The sequence below is a fragment of the Myxine glutinosa genome, chromosome 6, assembly GCF_964187855.1.
Source record: "Myxine glutinosa chromosome 6, kmMyxGlut1.1, whole genome shotgun sequence".
Lineage (NCBI taxonomy): Eukaryota > Metazoa > Chordata > Myxini > Myxiniformes > Myxinidae > Myxine > Myxine glutinosa.
Window position 1 is genome coordinate 51557039 of NC_136266.1, and position 19690 is coordinate 51576728.

The following is a 19690-nucleotide window of genomic DNA, read 5'->3' on the forward strand; positions in this document are numbered from 1 at the left end:
TTGTTTCTTTCTTGGCTTTGCCTATTTCGTATTAATAATGCCAAACTGAACTGCTTCCTTCGTACACTGGTGCGATTTTTTTCAATGCAAAGTGAACGCTTGTGTAGGAACTAGTACACTGAACAGATCAGGACGCAACATAACAACAAGAAGAGCATAAAGTGAGGGGGAAACACCTACATCAGGATTGATAGACAAAATAGGCGGATATTTGGACAAATAAGGGACGTGGGACGTAAAGAGGTATACAGCAGGATGCATGCGGTGGACAATATGGAAACAGAAAACAAACTCTCAGGGAGAAAAAAAATGGAAATTTGAAGGTGGTGGGCTTGGGGTGTGCGAGGGATTCACGGGGGAGGACGTGAGAAAAGATAATGGTTTCGGATGGGGGATGATTGGAGATGGGGGTGAACAGCGCTGTCTTGAAAACCAGGAGGGAAGAATGAGATTGGAGAGTGTGCAAGTTGGTTCCATATGAAGGAAAATAAAGAGGAAGAGGAACAAATGAAACATAACACGATATGAACCCCGTTTTATTGAATTAATGATGCAAATTTGCACATTCAAAATGTACTTTTGCCCAGACAAAAACAATACAACACACCTTGATCCTCCAGGAAGTAGCTGATTCCGTGTGGATGGAAATTACCAGCGTCAAAACCAGAAGATAAAGAAAATGGTTTTGGCTGAGGATCTTCCGCATTCAGGTCCAGCCAGTAGATGTGGCCTGGCTTTCCTTCATTACGATCAATAATTCCGGGGTATTTCAAACCCTGTGTCGACAAAGAACAGATTACAATTAGGAACTAGAAAGCATCTCAAAATGCAAAACTCATCCGTCCGCGGGCAGCTTTGTACTCGAACTAAACTTGACAAAAACAAGAGCTAATTTTTTTTTGCAAAATGTATGAACTAGTGACTAATGTTTTACTTATTCTCATAACTACAAGCACCTGCTCTCTATAGGAGTGGCCAGGGGCAGTGTGTGAAATTGGGGCATATAGTTACCAGCCATTTGGGCTGGTAACTTTTGAGAGTTACCAGCCCGAAGAAAAAGTTACCAGCCCGAAGAACTGAGATGAAAATAAGGACTCAAATTGGTGCATTTTAGGAGTGTTCAGGAATAAACTCCCTAAAAACCTAATAGCAACTATAGGTCTTCTCGAATAATTAAATTTAAAAAACACTAGTGAATAATATTTTCATGACACCAAATACGTTTTATTGTCAGAAAAGTGAGGAAATTTTATAAAAAGTTTGTGCATAGATCGATCAACATGTGCAGGACAGTCACAGTTGATAACTTGATGGTGAGTTAAAGTAATACAAAGTTGAGAAAAACTTGAGGTCTAGTAGTCGGTCTATGATCTATCACATTTCTTGTTAGTTTTACATATCTTCCACGGCAGCCTGGAAGTCCTCAATGTCATCCAGAACCACGTCTTCACAGTCAGTGTCAAGGCCGGACTCATAATCCGACTGTTTGTCAGCTGCTGATATTGGCTCTGGCAGACCAGCTCCCTCAGGTTCACCACCTGCAACAGCAGCAGCATCTATCTCCGTGACCTGATCCCGCACCAGCTCTGGCAACAAGCTGGCCCCTGCTCCGCTCCGGGTGAAGTTGGGCCTTCTCGTTCTCTTGGAACAGCTGTTCCAGAAGTTGATTGCTGGCTTAGGCTCAAAGTCGGTGATGTCCGCAGATTCTAGTTGGATGCAGAGCAAATCCGACATTGTTGTTGACTTGAGCCTGTTCCTGAGATCATTCTTCATGATCTTCATTTGTGAGAATCCTCGCTCACATTCGGTCGAGCTGGCTGGCAGTGTCAATATCAGGTCAATGACTGCCAGGATGTTGGGGCACACAGGAAAGTGTAGGGCAAAATCTATCCAGACCACCGGGCTGGCAACTCAATAAAGATACCAGCCTGGGACAAAAGTTACCAGCCACGGGCTGTCGGGCTGGCGTTAATTTCGCACACTGGCCAGGGGAGTTGTTTTATTATCCTTATTCATACGTGTCACTCAAAATACATTTCTGAAACATCTTACTGCACTGGAAAACGTGGGGACAGGAATACTGACTGTAGGTACTGTAAAAGGTGAGGACTTGTAATACGTTCTCACACCTGGAGTGGCGCTACACAATACACATTTATATGGAAAATTTATGTCCCCACCACCTCCCCCAGGACCACTGTCAAAGATAAAAACACACCTATGCACTAATTGGGGTCATGCTGATCCTATGCAGCAAGTCTGGATGTAATCGGCCCAAAACTGAAGGAGGAGTAGCGTGACAGACAAACAAACAAACACACACATACTGGTTTCGTGAATTATAGTAAGGATAATGGTTTGTTGAAAATTTGATGACAAAAGCTCAAAATGGAAAAATAAGTTGTGCCTTGCGGACACACACACACACACACACACACACACACACACACACACACACACACACACACACACACACACACACACACACACACACACACACACACACACCAAAATACCAGGAATGTAGATACGTTGTGGGATCTTCCAGGTTGCAGCCTTTCCTGTTTTTCCTGGCTCTGGATCCACTGAACATTCCCATTAATGATCAAGGACATGGATACACCTAACATCCAATAAATGAACATCCAAACATACAAAAAGGTGACAATCTACTAGCTCGATGGGGTTTAGTATATATGGATGATTTATATATATATATATATATACGTATATATATGTGTATATGTGTATATATGGATGATTTAAAACGACTTGCACCAAACGCCGAAAAATGGCAAAACATATCAAATGAGTGAAACAGTACTCCGACAACATTCAAAGAGAATTTGGCCTAGACAAGTCTGCCAAGTGCACATTCGTACAAGACAGACCAACAAAAATGGACAACATAAAATTTGTACTAGATACAACAGTACAGAAGCTAGACAACGAAGCATCATACAAATACCTCGGAGTAGAAGGCCACCAAATGTCACAAACAAATGCGCAAAACAATTACCAAAGAATACCTATGTAGAACGAGGCTGATCCTGAAAACATACCTCTCCCCAAGAAACAAAATCAAAACCATTAACCAACTAGCAACACCAGTATTCCAGTACAACTGAGGAATAATAAACTAGCCACAAGCAGTAATCATTAAACTAGATATATCAAAACTTGGAAAATTCTCATTATCCCCAAAATGTTTTCCAAAAATCAGTGCATCCCACAAATGTACCTGCCGAGACGCGAAGGAGGTATTGGCCTGATGGAGCTCAACCAAATGCACAGAATGACAACTGTAGGATTGGGTGAGTACTTAAAAGTTCAACAGACTACTGTATCAAATTGGTCTGCAAATATGAAGCCAACAAGTCAGAGAAGGTATCTCGAACCCACATAGCAAAAAAAATTCCAAACATATTTCAAAAAAAGAACCTCAAGGAGATCTTCAAAAACATCCCTGGGAATAGTACTTCAAACGAACTGCAGTTAGAAGCTGTCTTGGGCTCAGTGACGATTCTGAAAGGAAATTTCAGAACAAAACTTTGAGAACAAGAAAACTTCATCACTTGGTCGATGAATCCTGATCCCTTACTAAAAGGGAAATGGATACTTTGAGACCTGGAGGCACTCCGTTCCATCTTCCGAAGCCCGAATATGGAGATACCAACCAACGACATTAACTCACACACACACACACACACACACACACACACACACACACACACACACACACACACACACACACACACACACACACACACACACACACACACACACACACACACACACACACACACACACACACACACACACACACACACACACACACACACAGAGTACAAAGCCCCATCTCCCACTGTGTGGTGCATCGCCGAATCAGAAAATTGCCAAAACATACCAAGTTTTACTTACCCGCCTCTTTCCAAGTTTCCATTTTTTCCTCCCCGAGAGTTTGCTTCTGTATTCACTTTGTCTGCCCCGTGCATTCCTACCTACCCCTTACTCTTCCACCCATCCAATATTTGTCTAAGTCTCCCTCTATTTTGTCCCTCGTCCCTGCTGTTGGTATGTTTCCCCACTCTGTTTCTGCTGTTCCTTTTGTTCCGTTGCATCCTGATCTATTCTGTATTCTAGTTCTTACAGCAGCCTCAAATTTGTATACAAAAAGGTTTCTTTCTGCAAATTGTACCATGACAGCTCAATTACAAAGTCTCTGTATCATCTAAATATCTAGTCGTGGCCAAAAATATTGTCACTCTTGCATTATTTTCAAATAACTTACAATTTTCTTTAAAAATAAGTTGAAATTGACAAAAGTATGTGGTCTCCACAATTCTTTATTTCACTGTTAATATTACAGAACCGTTGTTTTTGATTCAGAACGTAATGTATCCTTTTAAATCAGAAAATAAAAAGAAATGGCATTGACAAAATTTTTAACACCCTAGACTTAATATCCAAATCCCTTATGCCCTAATCTAGTTAACAATCCCCGCCCCCTTGTGACAGGGACGAATATACACTTAATCCGACATCCGGGATGGACAGGTCCCTGCTTATGTACATCGAGATGGTTCTTCTTCTTCACGACAGTCGGAGCATGATACCTACACAGATCTACCTGATCTATATATCACTCTACCCCAAAATTCATAACATTATTCATTCACGTGGGAACACGGGACGACACGGCTCCATCTAATCTTATATTCATTTACTTGGGAACATGGAACAGACACGGCTACTATCATCTATATAGTATACTGTATACCCACAGAGGATAATAACATGACCCTTCCTTGAGAAGTGAACCTTTCACTGAATCTCATATAGCCTCTAAATCCTGAATGAGGAGCGAGGAACCACTTTTAGTTCAGGTTTATCACACATTCAAGGGCTAAAATTACTCATAGATGTAGAATTTCTCTTGGGATGAGCAGCACACCTCATACCACGGATTTAACTCCCACATCCATCAAAGATACCCACTGAATGGAACCTCTAGCTTTTCACTTCGCTTGGATAGACGCTCAAATGCGGCCTGCGGGAGAACCTGGGCCAGGGAAGTACGGTTATCAACTCTTTTTGAATGGCGCATGGACACAAGGTAGTATAAGGTATGCTCCACTGTCCCAAATACTGACCCTTAAGTCCCTACCAATTCAGTCCGACTTACCTTCAGAGAAAATGCTTCAATCCCGTTTTCGGCTCCATGGACGATGATAGGCCTACAATGAAAGCCATGGACATGCTATCCTGATATTTTTCATCCAATTTACATAAACCCCAAGAGCATTGTTTTATTGTAACTATCGAAAAGTCTCTTTTTGCCAGAAAAATGTGGCATTTGATGATCCTATTGTTTTCTACTAGCAACAGTACCCACCCTACGGGCGGGGCTTCAATTGGGAGGCCCAAATGAAAAGGCAAAATATCAGAAATTGAAGGCTTTTTTTATTTTAAATGATTTATATCAACATCCGTTAAATCATATCACACGCAAATCACCAAAATCTAAACAGTATTTGTAGAATTTCAATAAAAGCCACATCACTGTTCATATCGGTAAATATTATTCCATCATGTTTGGAAAAACTGGAAAATTGGAAAAATTGGAAAAAAATTGTAAAAACAATATCGCCTATTTTACTCTAGGGGACCTCCTGGAGTAAAACAGGCTATATTGTTTTTCCAATTTTTTTTCAAATTTTTCCAATTTCCAATTTTTCCAATAAATTTTTCCATTTTTCCAATTTTTTTTCCCAATTTAGGTCCCAGGATTACCCACCAAAAATTTCGTTGCGATCGGTTTTTTTTGTTTTTTTTTGTATACAAGATCGAGGTTCGTGAAAGAGCGAACATTAATCACACAGAAATACAAACCGACACATAAAACATATAACATGGGGAGCGGTAGACAAGATGGGGCGAGAGGGGGAAGGACACAAACACAACATCTGAGAGCAGGGACCGAGAGACATGGAGACATCGAGAGATCTGTGGGAGGGAGAGGGCTTTGGGGGGGAGGCATGGGAAGGGGGGTGGGAGAGGTATAAAACATATGGACACTGACTGCCAGGACTTCCAGGAAAGAAGTTGGAATTTCAAACAAGGTGGATCTGGGGTGAATTAGCTGGGGTAGAAAAGATCAAGGTTTTGGATGGGGGAAGATAAGAGATGGTGGTAAACAGCTGTTTTAAAGACCTGGAGGGAGGAGTGGGATTGAAGGGAGTGTGGGAGTTTGTTACAAGGGCGGGAGAAAAGAGGAATGAAAGAGTGAAGGTGAGCAGAGAGCCGAGATTTCGGCAGTTTAACCATCAGAGGGTTGCTGGCAGATCTTGCGCGGCCTGTAGGAATATTTGGGGGACAGAGCACAGAGAGAGCTGGGGGAGCAAGGCCGGAGAGGAGTCGGTAGAAGACAGAAAGACCACCTACCTGCCTGCGGTGAGTGAGTGAAAGGCCCTCAGAGATAGCTTCCAATGATTCTGAAAGCTTTGGTTTCAACAGCGTGAAGCCGAGCTAGGTGTGAGGCAGGAGCACCAGCCCATAGGGGAGAACAGTATTCCATTGAGCTGCGGATGAAAGCCTTGTATGTGGTGAGGAGCTCAGGTGTGCCTAGGAAGGACTTCACACGACGGAGGATGCCCAGTCGGCGACTGGCTTTGGAGGCCAGCTTGGAAATGTGGTTTTCCCAGGAAAGATCATGGCAGATAATGAGACCCAAAAGCTTGAGCGACAGAACTTCTTGGAGAGGATTGTTGAGAAAGTAGATGGGAGGGTTGTCCAGTCGATCTTTTCGGAGAGACATAGTAAGAGTGTGAGATTTGTCAGGATTGAAAGACATGTTCCACTTGTTTGACCAGTCTGTGATTTTGTCCAGGTCTTCAGAGAGTGCGGAGGCTGCAGACTGCCGATCTGAGGGAAGAGGAATAGAGTGGCAGAGAGTGGAGTCATCAGCAGAGATAGAGAGGATTTTCCAGAGAGTCGGAGAGATCATTGATAAAGACCAGAAAAAGCACAGGGCCCAGAACACTGCCTTGGGGAACTCCAGCCTTGGGTTCTGCCGTTTTTGTGGTACCTAGGGACAGACAGACAGACAGACATTTTGTGAATTATCGTAAGATACAGAAACGTGGCCTTATGAATATATTGTATTTTTGTTTTTGTATACGTAATCGAGGCTCATGGAAGAGTTAGTATACAAGTATGCTGAACGGATCAGGACACAACAGGACAAATGGAACAGTAGAGAGAGTGTGGAAACACCAACGGCAGTGTTGAAGGCCAATATAGGGGCAGACTGGGACAAACAATGGGTGTGGGGAGGAATCAGGGGCGGGAGAGGATGTCAGCAGCTGGCTTTGGACGTCAATCCTGAAATGTGGTTTGCTCAAGAAAGATCATGGCTGATACTAAGAACCAGAAGTTAGATTTGACTGAACTTCCTCAAAAGGTGTGTGAAGAAAGTAGATGGGTGGGGGAAGGGGGGTGGGGGAAAGGAAGAGTGGAGGTTGCCAGATGGTTCTTTCGGAGAGAGATAGTAAGAGTGTGAGATATTTCAGCATTGAAAGACATATTCCAAGTGTTTGACCAGCTTGTGAATTTGTCAAGGTCTGAAGAGAGGGAAGAGGCTACATACAACCTGCCTGTGCGAAGGATGAGGGATGTCACGGCAGAGGGTCGACTCAGCAAATAGATAAAGGGGATTTTCCAGAGAGTCAGATACATCATTGGTGAAGATCAGGAATAGGACTGGGCCCAGAACACTGCCTTGAGTACTCCAGCCTTGGCAGGGAGAGGAGATGAAAGGATTCCATTGAGAACCACAAATACTGCCAGATTCCATTGCGATTCCAATGAGTTGGGTCACTGTTCCTCATACGATGAGATAGAGGCAACTGATACTGGACAAAGGAGATTCGTTGAAGTCAGCAGAACAGGGGGTTGTCATTCCATCTTTCATCTCTCCCGGTTCCTTCATTTTGATGGCTGGTGACAATAACGATATCAATGCGGAGAGTTTAGATAGGAAAAACATGACACATTCCACTACTGTTGTGTTGTACCAATGAGGACAATTTGCTTCCCTACCTGCATGCACATTGCACACCATTAGCTGACCATTCTGAGAGAAACAGATCTCTCAATAGTGCAATGATGATGCAACTATGCATGAGGTCGGCACCCATGGGAAAAGACCCAGCATTACAAATGTTGTTGGTAAGGCTTGTTTGTGTTGGTAAGGCAAGTGATTGGCTTGTTGGGTTTTGTGCGCAGTCCTTTTCCGAGTGAGGGACCATGCCAAGCAGTGAGTGGGTTTTGCTAAATGTTGCAGATTTGTGCTAACTATTTTTTTTTTAAAGCAGTGATACAAGATTAACGGTGGAGCTGGTCCACCACATGGACAAATTCATTCTGCGATGTGAATTACAATAACATCAGCAGACAATTTCTTTCCTGGAAGTCATGGCTGTGTCCATGTGTTTTATACCTCTCCCACCTCCCAACCCCCCTTCCCACGCTTCCTCCCCCCAAGCCCTCTCCCTCCCACAGATCTTCCGACGTCCCTGCTCTCAAATGTTGTACTTGTGTGCTTCCCTCCCTCTCTCCCCATCTTGTCTCCCGCTCCCTTTATTTTGTCTAATGTGTCCGCTTGTTTTTTTTTGTCATTAATGTTAGCTCTTACACGAGCCTCGATGTTGTACACAAAAAAGGCATGGAAAGACTGGTTACAGCACTTAGAATCATCAGGCAGTCTGGTGAACCTGGCATGGGCTATTTTCCGGCTTTGTCCAACTAAATTATTCAATATTAACAATCAGATTAAACAATCTGGAGTGACACCCCCCCTAGAAATGTTCCAGAAGAGTTGCCCTAACAGAATATGGCACCAATTCTTGTATGTGGTGTGGATGAGCAAGACCTTTTTCACAGGCCTTGCTACTGGACCATAAACTGAACATGCTAAAACTATTTGAAAAGTTTTACCATTACCTGTCTTGTGAAGATTTGATGATCCTGTACAAAGGCTACATGAGATCTCTCCTTAAGTATGCTGTTCCAGTCTGGAATGCTAGCTTGGCCGAATATCAGATAAACGAGTTGGAGATAATTCAGAAAATAACCCTAAGATTAATCTTAGGTCTCTCTTATCAGCATTATGATCAGACCCCGCATGCCTGCAGGTTACAAACTCTGAGAAAAGAAGACTGGAAATGGTTAAAAAAAACAGTGGCCAACCATAGGAATGAAGAGACATTATGCTCTTAGGAATTCACTACAATATTATGTAAAACAACTAACAAGCAGGTATAAGAATAGCACAATTCAATGTTTTGTTAGGATTTTGAATGAAATCATTTGAATTCCGCCAAAGTTTATGTAAAATGTTTGGTTGTCTTTTGGCTTGAGCTACTGCTTGTACAAATTTACACTATTTAGTGTTTAACTAGAAATAGGCGTCCACACCCATCCTTGACCATGTTATGGAATGTCGGGTGGGGCCCTCATTTTTTTTTCTTCCAACCTTCCAACCTTTATTCGCTTATAAATCTTTCTCTGCAACCACTTGAGTTTTTTTTCACTCTGCCAATCAATTTCAAGAAATCAATTTCCTGTTAAGTGATGACAACAATACCAACAACACCAATACCAACAACCTGAGGAAAAAAATAAAATGACTGTTTTCAGAATGGAAGGTAGGAGATAAGGAGCCAGAATAGAAAGTCAATGACGTGTTCTCCAGAGCTGTCACAGTGGTTTTCAAGTGTTGCAAATCATTTTAAAATTGACATACCCAGTGAAGGAGGAATCGGGGGTCTTATGTATGTGAATCTGGGAGGCTTCAGTGACTCACCTCTTCCCTGACCATGATGGATCAACTTCAACCTGTTGTGTGTTGGCCTGTGGAGGTTCAACTTCTCTTCTTATATCATACCCAGTGAAGGAGGAATCGGGGGTCATATGTATGTGAATCTGGGAGGCTTCAGTGACTCACCTCTTCCCTGACCATGATGGATCAACTTCAACCTGTTGTGTGTTGGCCTGTGGAGGTTCAACTTCTCTTCTTATATCATACCCTGTGAGGTATTAGTTGCTGAATTTCTTCTACTCATGAAATATACCTGCCTGACATTGCACTGCTGTTATCTCGGTGACAATTTCAAAGCTCATTGGCGCCATTTTGGGTGATGTACGCCCCATTTTTGAGCAGGCACTCAGCGAGTTGATTGGTTCATACTCTCAGAGCTCATTTGTCCCTCCAACCTCTCCTCTCCTTCAATAACACATTGTCCTTTACTTTACATCTTGGAGCTTCCGTCTTCATCATCTCCGATACAGCTTAACATTTGGACTTGGGTTCTTCTCCATCCTTTGGTGATATGAAGATTTCACAATCTGTTGGCTTCATCCTATCCTGTGTGCACCCTCCAAACTATATTCTTTCAACCATGCTCACCTCCAACCTTTCACCAATTTATAACCTGCTGGCGTTACTTTACGAACTGCTTGCTTGAGATAATTTGCCACATCGAGAGTTGTGAGTTAACTTATAGCCACATTGTTGTCTGTCACATTTGCACTTATTTAAGTTGGGGATTCTTAGGAAATTTTAGTGTTACATTTAATTAGTATTATTGTGTTCAATGTAGACTGTATTGATTCATAAATATTCCTTATAAAGTTGCCCTTCTCTCCTGCCATATGATGATTGCACCCTTAAACAACACCAAGGGCACATCAGTGTCTATTTATTTTCTGCCGTGACACCTTCCAGGTTACCGGTGCACTCGTTGCACTGAGGTCGACACGTTACATCGGCCTCGCTTTTCTCGGCCTCGGACAAATTACTGTGTACAAGTGTATGATACGACCAAAATTTTCCTGTTACTTGCAAAATCAAAGATTTTTGAAGTATATTGGTCGGTTGCGTTTGTTATTCTGTCTGTCTGTCTGTTTGTTTGTTTGTCACCGGCCTATGCCTACAGGTCACAGTTCTAAACCGATCGTCACGAAACTTCACCAAATTGTAGAGGTCGTCACAATTGAGAAGCCTATTGATTTTGAGGTCAAAGGTCATCTGGAGGTCGAAATTTCTAAAATCGCTATTTTAAATCCGATTGACTTCAAAATATTATAGCATTTGCATAGCGCCTCACTGAATTGGGAAACCAACTATTTTTGAGGTCAAATCGTCAAAGGCCAACTCATGGTGAAACTTCCAAAATCATCAATTTCCATCTGAAAAAGCATTACTTTACATCCTATTAACCTGAGCTTTGATCCAGATCGTCTATTTTAATCTTGATGAAATGGACAATTTGATGGATCAATGGCAACCTTTTGGGGTGGGCGGGATTTTTCTAGTATCGTGCTTTGCATGACGTCTTCTTGTTTTTTTATTCCTATGCTAATTTGTTTAAAATGTTGCCTGTTTAAAAATATACCATGAAATTAATGAAATGACTTCACTAGTGTCAGGAATGAACCACCTAATTTCCAGATTTAAACTTATTGCAAAAATACCCAGCATGACACAAAATCCCCATCTTTGTGACATAAAGCGCATCTATGGTAGAATCATTAAGGGAACTTTTCTTTAAAAAAGTGTTTACATCCTGGGACATGCAGAATGGTATGACAATAAAATACTGCCAGCAATAATGGCACAAATTACATGGCAGAAGCAAATGTTTTCCTTTGTGCAAGTTTGTAAAACCACAATCCATTTCGCACAGAAAAGCACACTCACGCTCGAAATTAGTGCTATGCCATTGGGGAGCACAGTGATGTCTTCTGAACCGAAAACTGTGGAAAGAAAGATTAAAGAACAAAATCAAAAGTGGATTGTGGAACTGCACCAGAATCATTATTGTGAACACTGTGTATGTCACCAAGATTACTCCTAAGCTGCAAAACTTTCCTTTTATAGTTTCTCTATTTAAATTAATGTCGGTTTAAACATGGAAAGTGAAAATTTATTTTGGTTATATTGAGACATCTCGATGTGTTTTTGTCCGTCTTTCATCTAATTTCTGCACAAACCCGATGACAGCATTCTGAGCAAAATTTGACATCATCCGGCTCCAGGACTGTGCAGGTGCAGGATGCAAAAGCTTCAACTGGAAAGGTGTTGATAGCTGGAGAGTTTTAATTGTCACCCTGAATGACAGAAGCTGAATGTGTGAAGCCAGGTGATTTCCATTGTGTCTGATACACATCACTACTCCACTACACCTTCTAGTCATTGTCTATCCTCCATTGTTGCAGATACCAACGCATTGTGACAAGTTGATATGACATTATTTTATGAAGCTGGAAAGCATCCAGAAAATCTCAGCTTTTGTGTCTCAGCAACTGGCAATGCAAAATGTTCTCCTGTATTGCACCTTTGTAAATGTGTCACCTTTGTAAAAATATGAACTCGGCCAAACTCTTCTTTTTTAAAATACATGCTCGAGGCTCGTGGACAAGCGAGGACACAGAACAGATCAGGACACAACATAACAAAGGGAACAGCAGGGGAAAGGGGAAACACCAATAGCAAGGCGGAGATGTCAAGGCGGAGGGAGAACTTAGACGGAGATGGTAGACAAACAAGGGATGCAGCTAACAATGAGGGTTAGGGAAGAACACAAGGGTAGACAAGATGGATACATAAGCAAAGTTTTGGGAGAGGTAGGAGTGGTTAAACAGGTGGAGAAAATATCATGGCTTTGGATGGGGACACCTGAGATGGTGGTGAACATCTGTCTTGAAGACCGGGAGAGAAGAACGAGAGGGCCTGGATTTAGGCAGCTTCACTAGCAGGGGATTGTTGGTGGACAGTGTGCGTCCTGCAGATACTTGGGGGTGAGGGTACTCCATGAAGCTGTGGATGAAAACCTTGCAGATGGATAGGAGCTCAGGTCTGCTAAGGAAGGACTTTGCACAACGGAGGATGCTAGTCGGCATTTGGGCTTTGGATGCCAACTTTGAAATGTGGCTGGCTCAGGAGAGATTATGGCTCAGAGTGAGACCCAATAGTTTGAGTGACTGAACCTCTTTCAGATGGTTGTTGAGAAAGGAGATGGAAGGGTTTGTGGACTGTTTGAGTGTGTGGAGATGGGAAGGTTTGAGTGTGTGAGATTTCTCAGGATTTTAAGACTAACTTGTACAAGTGTTTGAGCAGTTTGTGATTTTATCAAGGTGTGAGGAGAGGTAAGAGGCTGCGGCCTGTCAGAAGGATGAGAGATGTCATGGCAGAGAGTGGACTCATCAGTCATAATGAGGTTTGTGGACGAGGCGCAAAGCAGCCAAAAACCTTCTGTGGATTTGTTGAGCTGCAGTGCAAAGCACTGGCTGCTGATTGCACATTTCACCAATTGAGTCAGGACATCATTGGCTAGGTTATCAATTTCCGTGATATTGTGTTGTTTGCAATAGGACTAACTGAACTAATAATTTATTGTCCTCTTCCCAAGCATAATGATTACCAGGTCTACAGCTGTAGATAGTATTAGGTACTCTGCGATGATACAATGATTTCCCGACTTCATAACTCACTAAACAAGAGCATTCATAGAATACATTACTGTCTTGAGAAAAAGGACATGGGAAGGGTCTTTTCAACACGTGCATTGCATTACCGCCAACAATCGATTTCCAAGCACGAGCCGCCATTTTTGTATGAATCTCTCTGTCGCTCTGCCCTCAGAGTGTGCAGCAAATTTTATTGGTCGAGGCGGCGTAAAGTTTTGCCCAAGTGCTACTAACAAAGTACAGTTTATGAAGATTTTTGGAAGTGCAAACAAGGTGATTTGTGTTCTACAGTGTTCAAATATCTTACTATAATTCACCAAATGTCTGTCTGTCTGTCCATTCAAAGGTACCGCAAAAACGGCTGAACCGATCGCAACGATATTTTGGGTGGGTAATCCTGAGATCTCCTGGAGTAAAATAGGCTATATTGTTTCTCAGCTTTGGCCTCCAGCATTTTCAGGTTTGGACTCCCACATAACGTTATTTTCCTGGGTGCCGCACAAACGGCTGCACCGATCGATGCACGGCTGCACCGATCGGCTGCACCGATCGGACTCATTGACCTCGGACAAAGACCTTTCATAAGGACATGGGTTGAATCCCTGCTTGAGAGAATGCCAACCCCCTCGCCGCCATCACGGTCATCTCTCCAACTCACAATCCCACGAGATATGTGGAAAGGGCGACCCAAAACCAATTATCTTCTTTTTGATTCGTAAATAAACATCATTAAAAGTAAATAATGACCTCAGCCAAAGTTCAAAAGACGTGAGTTTAATCTCTACATGAGAGAATTCCACATAGCTATTTGGGCGGTGTATAAGCTAACAGATCGCTGTCTCCATCGATCTTGCCAAGGCCGTAACACCTATCGGCTCAAAATCCTTTTAACTGTTGACTTGGTAGTTTTTACAATGAAGGAAACATTAACAATGTTGTTAAAAGTTTCTTTTGTGATTGCAGTTATGTTGTTTGGAATGAAAAAAAGAGATATCTAGTTCAAGTGAATGACGACATGCCATGATGGTTTCTACTTTCTGAACGTGAACTTCGCGGATCGCCATATGCAGATTTGCCACGGACCCACGATCGATGTTTCTATATGTGAACGTACCCGTTTGTTTGCGAACGGGTACATTTTTCATGGAAGTCTTTCACGAACTTGCTGTCCATGTCTGACGTGCGACTGAGGGTGCTACAGGAATGTGGAATTTATTGGTTTCATGCTTTAGCATTCACCGTATCTGCATTGCCCGTTTGCTTCTGGCCTCCCACCCGTGCATAGCACCGGTATCTCACTAGTATAATTTAATTAAAATTTTATAAAGGTTAGAAAGGCTGTATATAAAAAAAACGTTTCCAAGGCTGTAAAAACATTTATTTGGAAATTCACCGCCATTGATACACTCTCTTTTACACCGCCTTATCCTCTATGATGTACCGAAAAACAGTAAGTTTCTTCTTTGGAATGGTTTTCAATTTTGTTTGACTGCCAGACAGGCAGAGGGAGAAAAACAAAATCTCTTGCGCGAGGCAATAATCAGGCCAATTGTCATTGTGCACAAGTTATTATTGAGTAGATACAGTGACAATGCCCTTCAATGTGTAATTCAGTCATTTATTGGGGTTACAGTCCAATTGATATTGGAGAGATAGGATTCTTTTGTTAATATGTTCATGCAAGATTATTTACAGTGGGATAATATGCAAATCACAACAAGTGCCAAATGTGTTATTACCTCTGCCACTGAAGGTGGACAGAGGTCAAGTTTTCACTCCTGTCTGTCTGTTTGTCTGTGAGCAAGATATCTCAGAAAGTTATGGATGGATTCGGACCAAATTTAGTGAATAGGTTGGGTGTGTGACAAGGATGAAATGATTGCATTTTGGTGAAGATCTGGATCCGGATACTAGAATTGAAGTGATTCTTCACCAGTGTATGATACGACCAAAAACGATATACAACACGATATCTCAAAAAGTTATCGACGAATTCGGACGAAATTTGCTGGACAGGTTGGGAGTGTGGCAAGGAAGAATTGTTTGATTTCGGTGAAGATTCAAATCCGGATATGGATATGATAGATCTGACAAACTTTTTGGATAAGTTGGGCAGGTGATAATAATAAGCCCATTAGACTTTGGTTCAGGTTCGGATGCGGATGAGTGGGATACAAAACGTAAACTGTTCAGCCTGGCAGATGAATGTGCCCTAACGCATGCCTTTCCAGTTAGCCATTGTTATTGGTTATTCATTATGCTGCGTTCTTTAGGTTTCATTCTTGTATAGCAAAAATTAGGGGTGACAAGATTGTCTCGAGGTATGCATGCTTGCCTGCCTAGCTGTCTCGCCTGGGTTTGAATCCAGACCCAACTATAAACTGTCATCCCAGTGCTTCACAGACAGGGTAATTCATCAATATGTGTGCCGTCCCTCGTCCCCAGTGCAGGTATGGAGACATTGAAGATGCTCTTCCGGGTTCTTGCGACAACTGCTCAGAGTACGCACGCTATGGCCAACGCCACAGACCAAATTCCAAATCCCTGCATAACTACGGAGATGCAATTGGATATACCTCGGCTGATTGGACGAACTCTCACTTAAATGCTACATCTCACAGGTCTTGGGGCATCGATGGGACAGACATGTCAAGCCACATAGCAGTTGGACAAAGAGCTAATGACTGGTAGAGCGTAGATTGATAGCAGGGTGTGTAGGCACTGGTATTATAAGGACCCGACACAGCAATGAAAACCTTTTACAGGCTCTTCTTAAGTTGGATATCAGACGAACTCAGATGACAATAATCCTCAGCTTCCAGTCCTGTCGATCAAGCATTGCTGTGTGGTGTTCCTCTGTCTCTCGGCCGGGTTGTTGTTACTTGGGAGCTGGTCTGCCCAGCTTGGCCTTCCATGTTTATGGGTCCAGAGAATAAGATCGTAAACAGGTTCATTTATGGAGTGGTATCAGTGCTCAAGACACCGGAGAAATCTTCTAATTTTAACCGACAGCCTTGGAAGATATTTTGAGAGCCGTATACACCACTCGTTGTTGCATCTTTAGATGCATAGGAATGCCGAAGCGGTTTCAAGGCTATTGGGCACAATCCTGGACGGGTCGCCACTCCGGTGCAGGATAACCAAGTGGCTCATTCTTCCCAATAAGCTGGTGCTCATTTTGCCGACCTCGGAAGGATCAACCATTCTGGTGTTAATTCAACGATTGACAGGGGCTTGAAGCCTTGAACTCAGGACCTTGAGATCTCAAGCTCAGCATTGAGTGTTAAGCGACCTCCTATTGGGTCACAGTGAGGGTCCATCATGCTTCACTTTACAAGTTACATGAAGAAAATGTCGTGACTGTAAGAATTATGCTGTACAGTAAAAAACAGCTCCAAACTAGAACGCCACTCAGTAGAGCGCATACTCCCGCCGTGGGTCAAGTTGGAATAGTACGATTTCACAAAAGTTTGAGGGAGTAGTTCAGTGACAACACAAGACAAGACAACACAAGACAGACACTGCACAGATATATATTTAGAATATATAGAAGATAATGTTTAAAAAAAAACAAGGCAATTTCACTTACATTTTCGGATTCAGCGTTCAATTCTATATAAGTGAGTGTATTTTGAGGCAGGTGTGACTTCAAATAAAATTCTAAGCCAGGAAAACGTGCGTTTCATTCCTTAGGGATACAACATGTAAAACTGGCCCAAACGTCAAAACAAAACTCGCTCATTTTAAGTTGTACAAGCTAATGCGACCACTCATTCTTCTGGGAAGAATCCCGTGCACATGCTGGTCACACTTATAACTCACCTAAGTCTTTATAAGTTCATCAAATACTGACACCGCGATTGACATTCGCTGAGGTAAATCTTGATATCTCTTCTGAGGTATTAAAAAAAAAAAAAAAAAAAAGGTTTAAAGCATTATACGTAACAAACGAGACATTTTATGAAACCGGGAAACCGAATACACACTTTGGTCGTTTTAAAATGACAGAATATGTCTTTATTATAAAAAAAAGATGAATATTGAAGACGACGCTGCTAACAATATACACCGCTCTAACGCATAACCACGAGTTTAAACTACATTTACAACAAATCTGAAAACTATTTTCATATCACAATGTTAAATATAGAATATATAGAAGATAATGTAAAAAAAAAATGAGTCATCTTCCAATGGTAAACAATACTTCCAAAAATTCGTGGATCCGGAATAATATCCTGAGCTTCAACAAAAACTAATCAATTCTTCCTTATCCCAAGGGCAATCATCCCACCAACTTTCATCCAAATCCGTTCAGAACTTTTCCAGATATATTGTTCACAAACACACACACGCACACACAAACACACGAACACACACACGCACACACACACACGGACACGATCGAATGCATTACCCCCAGGCAGGAGTAAAAATGGAACATGAAGTTCAAAACTCACTCATTCCGTCTATGATCCGACATTTCCCAGGTTCATAGTTTTGAACTTGTCGAAACAAGTTTAGCATGATGCTGCAAACAAACAAAGAGCATGTTAAAAAGTATTAAACGATCAAATAGAAACTCCTGCTGCGCTGCGTATGTCAAGAAGTGCACATGGACTCTTACTTTACAAAAGGGAATTGCGATGGCGAAACAATTAAGCATTGGGTGTAACCAATCATTTACAAACAATACTCAGCATTTACCTGGACTTCCACGTACCTGATGTTTACGATGCGTTCAGCAAGAATCGCAAGCAATGACACACAAATCACACGCTTCCACATGTTCACTCCTGACTGCTTCGGATAGCTAACTTTCAAACAGCGACATACACTCAATACCTGTAGATATGAACTTTGAGTTGAAGGACACGAGATTTTATATCGTTATTATTTTAAAGTTGCAATACCACTGCGTGAACAATCTACTCTTCAATGGTTTCACCGTCGCAGGAAAGTTCATCGACTGTGATTTATTTACACCACACCCATGGGACCCACAATCCCATGCGAAAACGCCCTCTCATATTACACCCTCCTATTTCGCCGTCACAAGTCTGCCCATGGTCATATGACACTTCAAGGGATGCATTTTTTGCCAGCAACCTGAAAGACAGATGCTCATATGTACTCCATTTACTCATACTAGGGCATTGCCCGTACGTGGGTGCCCGTTCCGTGGCCCAAAAAAAAAAAAAACGCTACCCGTACGCTCTACCCCGCCCGTACGCCCGTAAACAAAAAAAGCAACGCTCTTCGCTTCCGCCCTTCGCTCTGACTGAATTGGGAGAAATAATGCGCATAAGAAATCGAATTACGTACCGTAATGGCGGTCAGCTCGTAACGCGCTCAGCTCCGCTCGTCTCACATCGGCCACGCCTACGCAACAGAGCGTTCTGTGATTGGCTGCCGGAAGATAAGTCGTCACTGTCCGGAAGTTCGCAAATCGCAGTTAGGATGAATCGTTTTAATTTAATCGCAGTTTGAATTCGTTTTAAAACATAGTTTAACGGCAACATAGTTTTCCAACGTGAAATAAATGAATACGCTGTCAAATGTGCCGTCCGAGGCAGAGTCTGATCGCCACGTTCGGCACACGTGATAGCTCGCTGCTCTCTGATTGGTTGAAGCGTTTTTTGGACATAGCTCGGTAAGTAATTGTCCGATTAATATGAAACCTTGAAAAGGCACATCCTCGGGTCCCCAGCAATATACCTGGCAAGTTTCAAGTATATCGGACCCGTGGTTGTCGAGAAACAGCGGTCACAGACAAACACACAGACACACAGACACACAGACACACAGACACACAGACACACAGACACACAGAGATTGCTGGAATTATAGATAGATGTACTCAATTTACTCATATGTACTCCATTTACTCATATGTACTCCATTTACTCATATGTACTCCATTTACTCATATGTACTCCATTTACTCATATGTACTCCATTTACTCATATGTACTCCATTTACTCATATGTACTCCATTTACTCATATGTACTCCATTTACTCATATGTACTCCATTTACTCATATGTACTCCATTTACTCATATGTACTCCATTTACTCATATGTACTCCATTTACTCATATGTACTCCATTTACTCATATGTACTCCATTTACTCATATGTACTCCATTTACTCATAT

At 42.2% G+C, this 19690-nt stretch overlaps 1 protein-coding gene across 2 annotated transcripts in view; it reads right to left on the bottom strand.

Moving 5' to 3' along the window:
• LOC137429776 (serum paraoxonase/arylesterase 2) overlaps nucleotides 1–18578 on the bottom strand; it is a 55442-nt gene extending 36864 nt beyond the window's left edge. For both annotated transcript variants that reach the window (XM_068120012.2, XM_068120013.2), the window contains exons 1-4: nucleotides 18254–18578; nucleotides 17991–18061; nucleotides 11762–11817; nucleotides 608–776 (exon numbers count right to left, since the gene is read on the bottom strand). In XM_068120012.2, the coding sequence (XP_067976113.2) occupies nucleotides 608–776; nucleotides 11762–11817; nucleotides 17991–18061; nucleotides 18254–18318 (361 nt within the window). In that variant the 5' untranslated portion in view covers nucleotides 18319–18578. The remainder of the gene's footprint in view (nucleotides 1–607; nucleotides 777–11761; nucleotides 11818–17990; nucleotides 18062–18253) is intronic.
• Between the last annotated feature and the right edge of the window lie 1112 nt (nucleotides 18579–19690).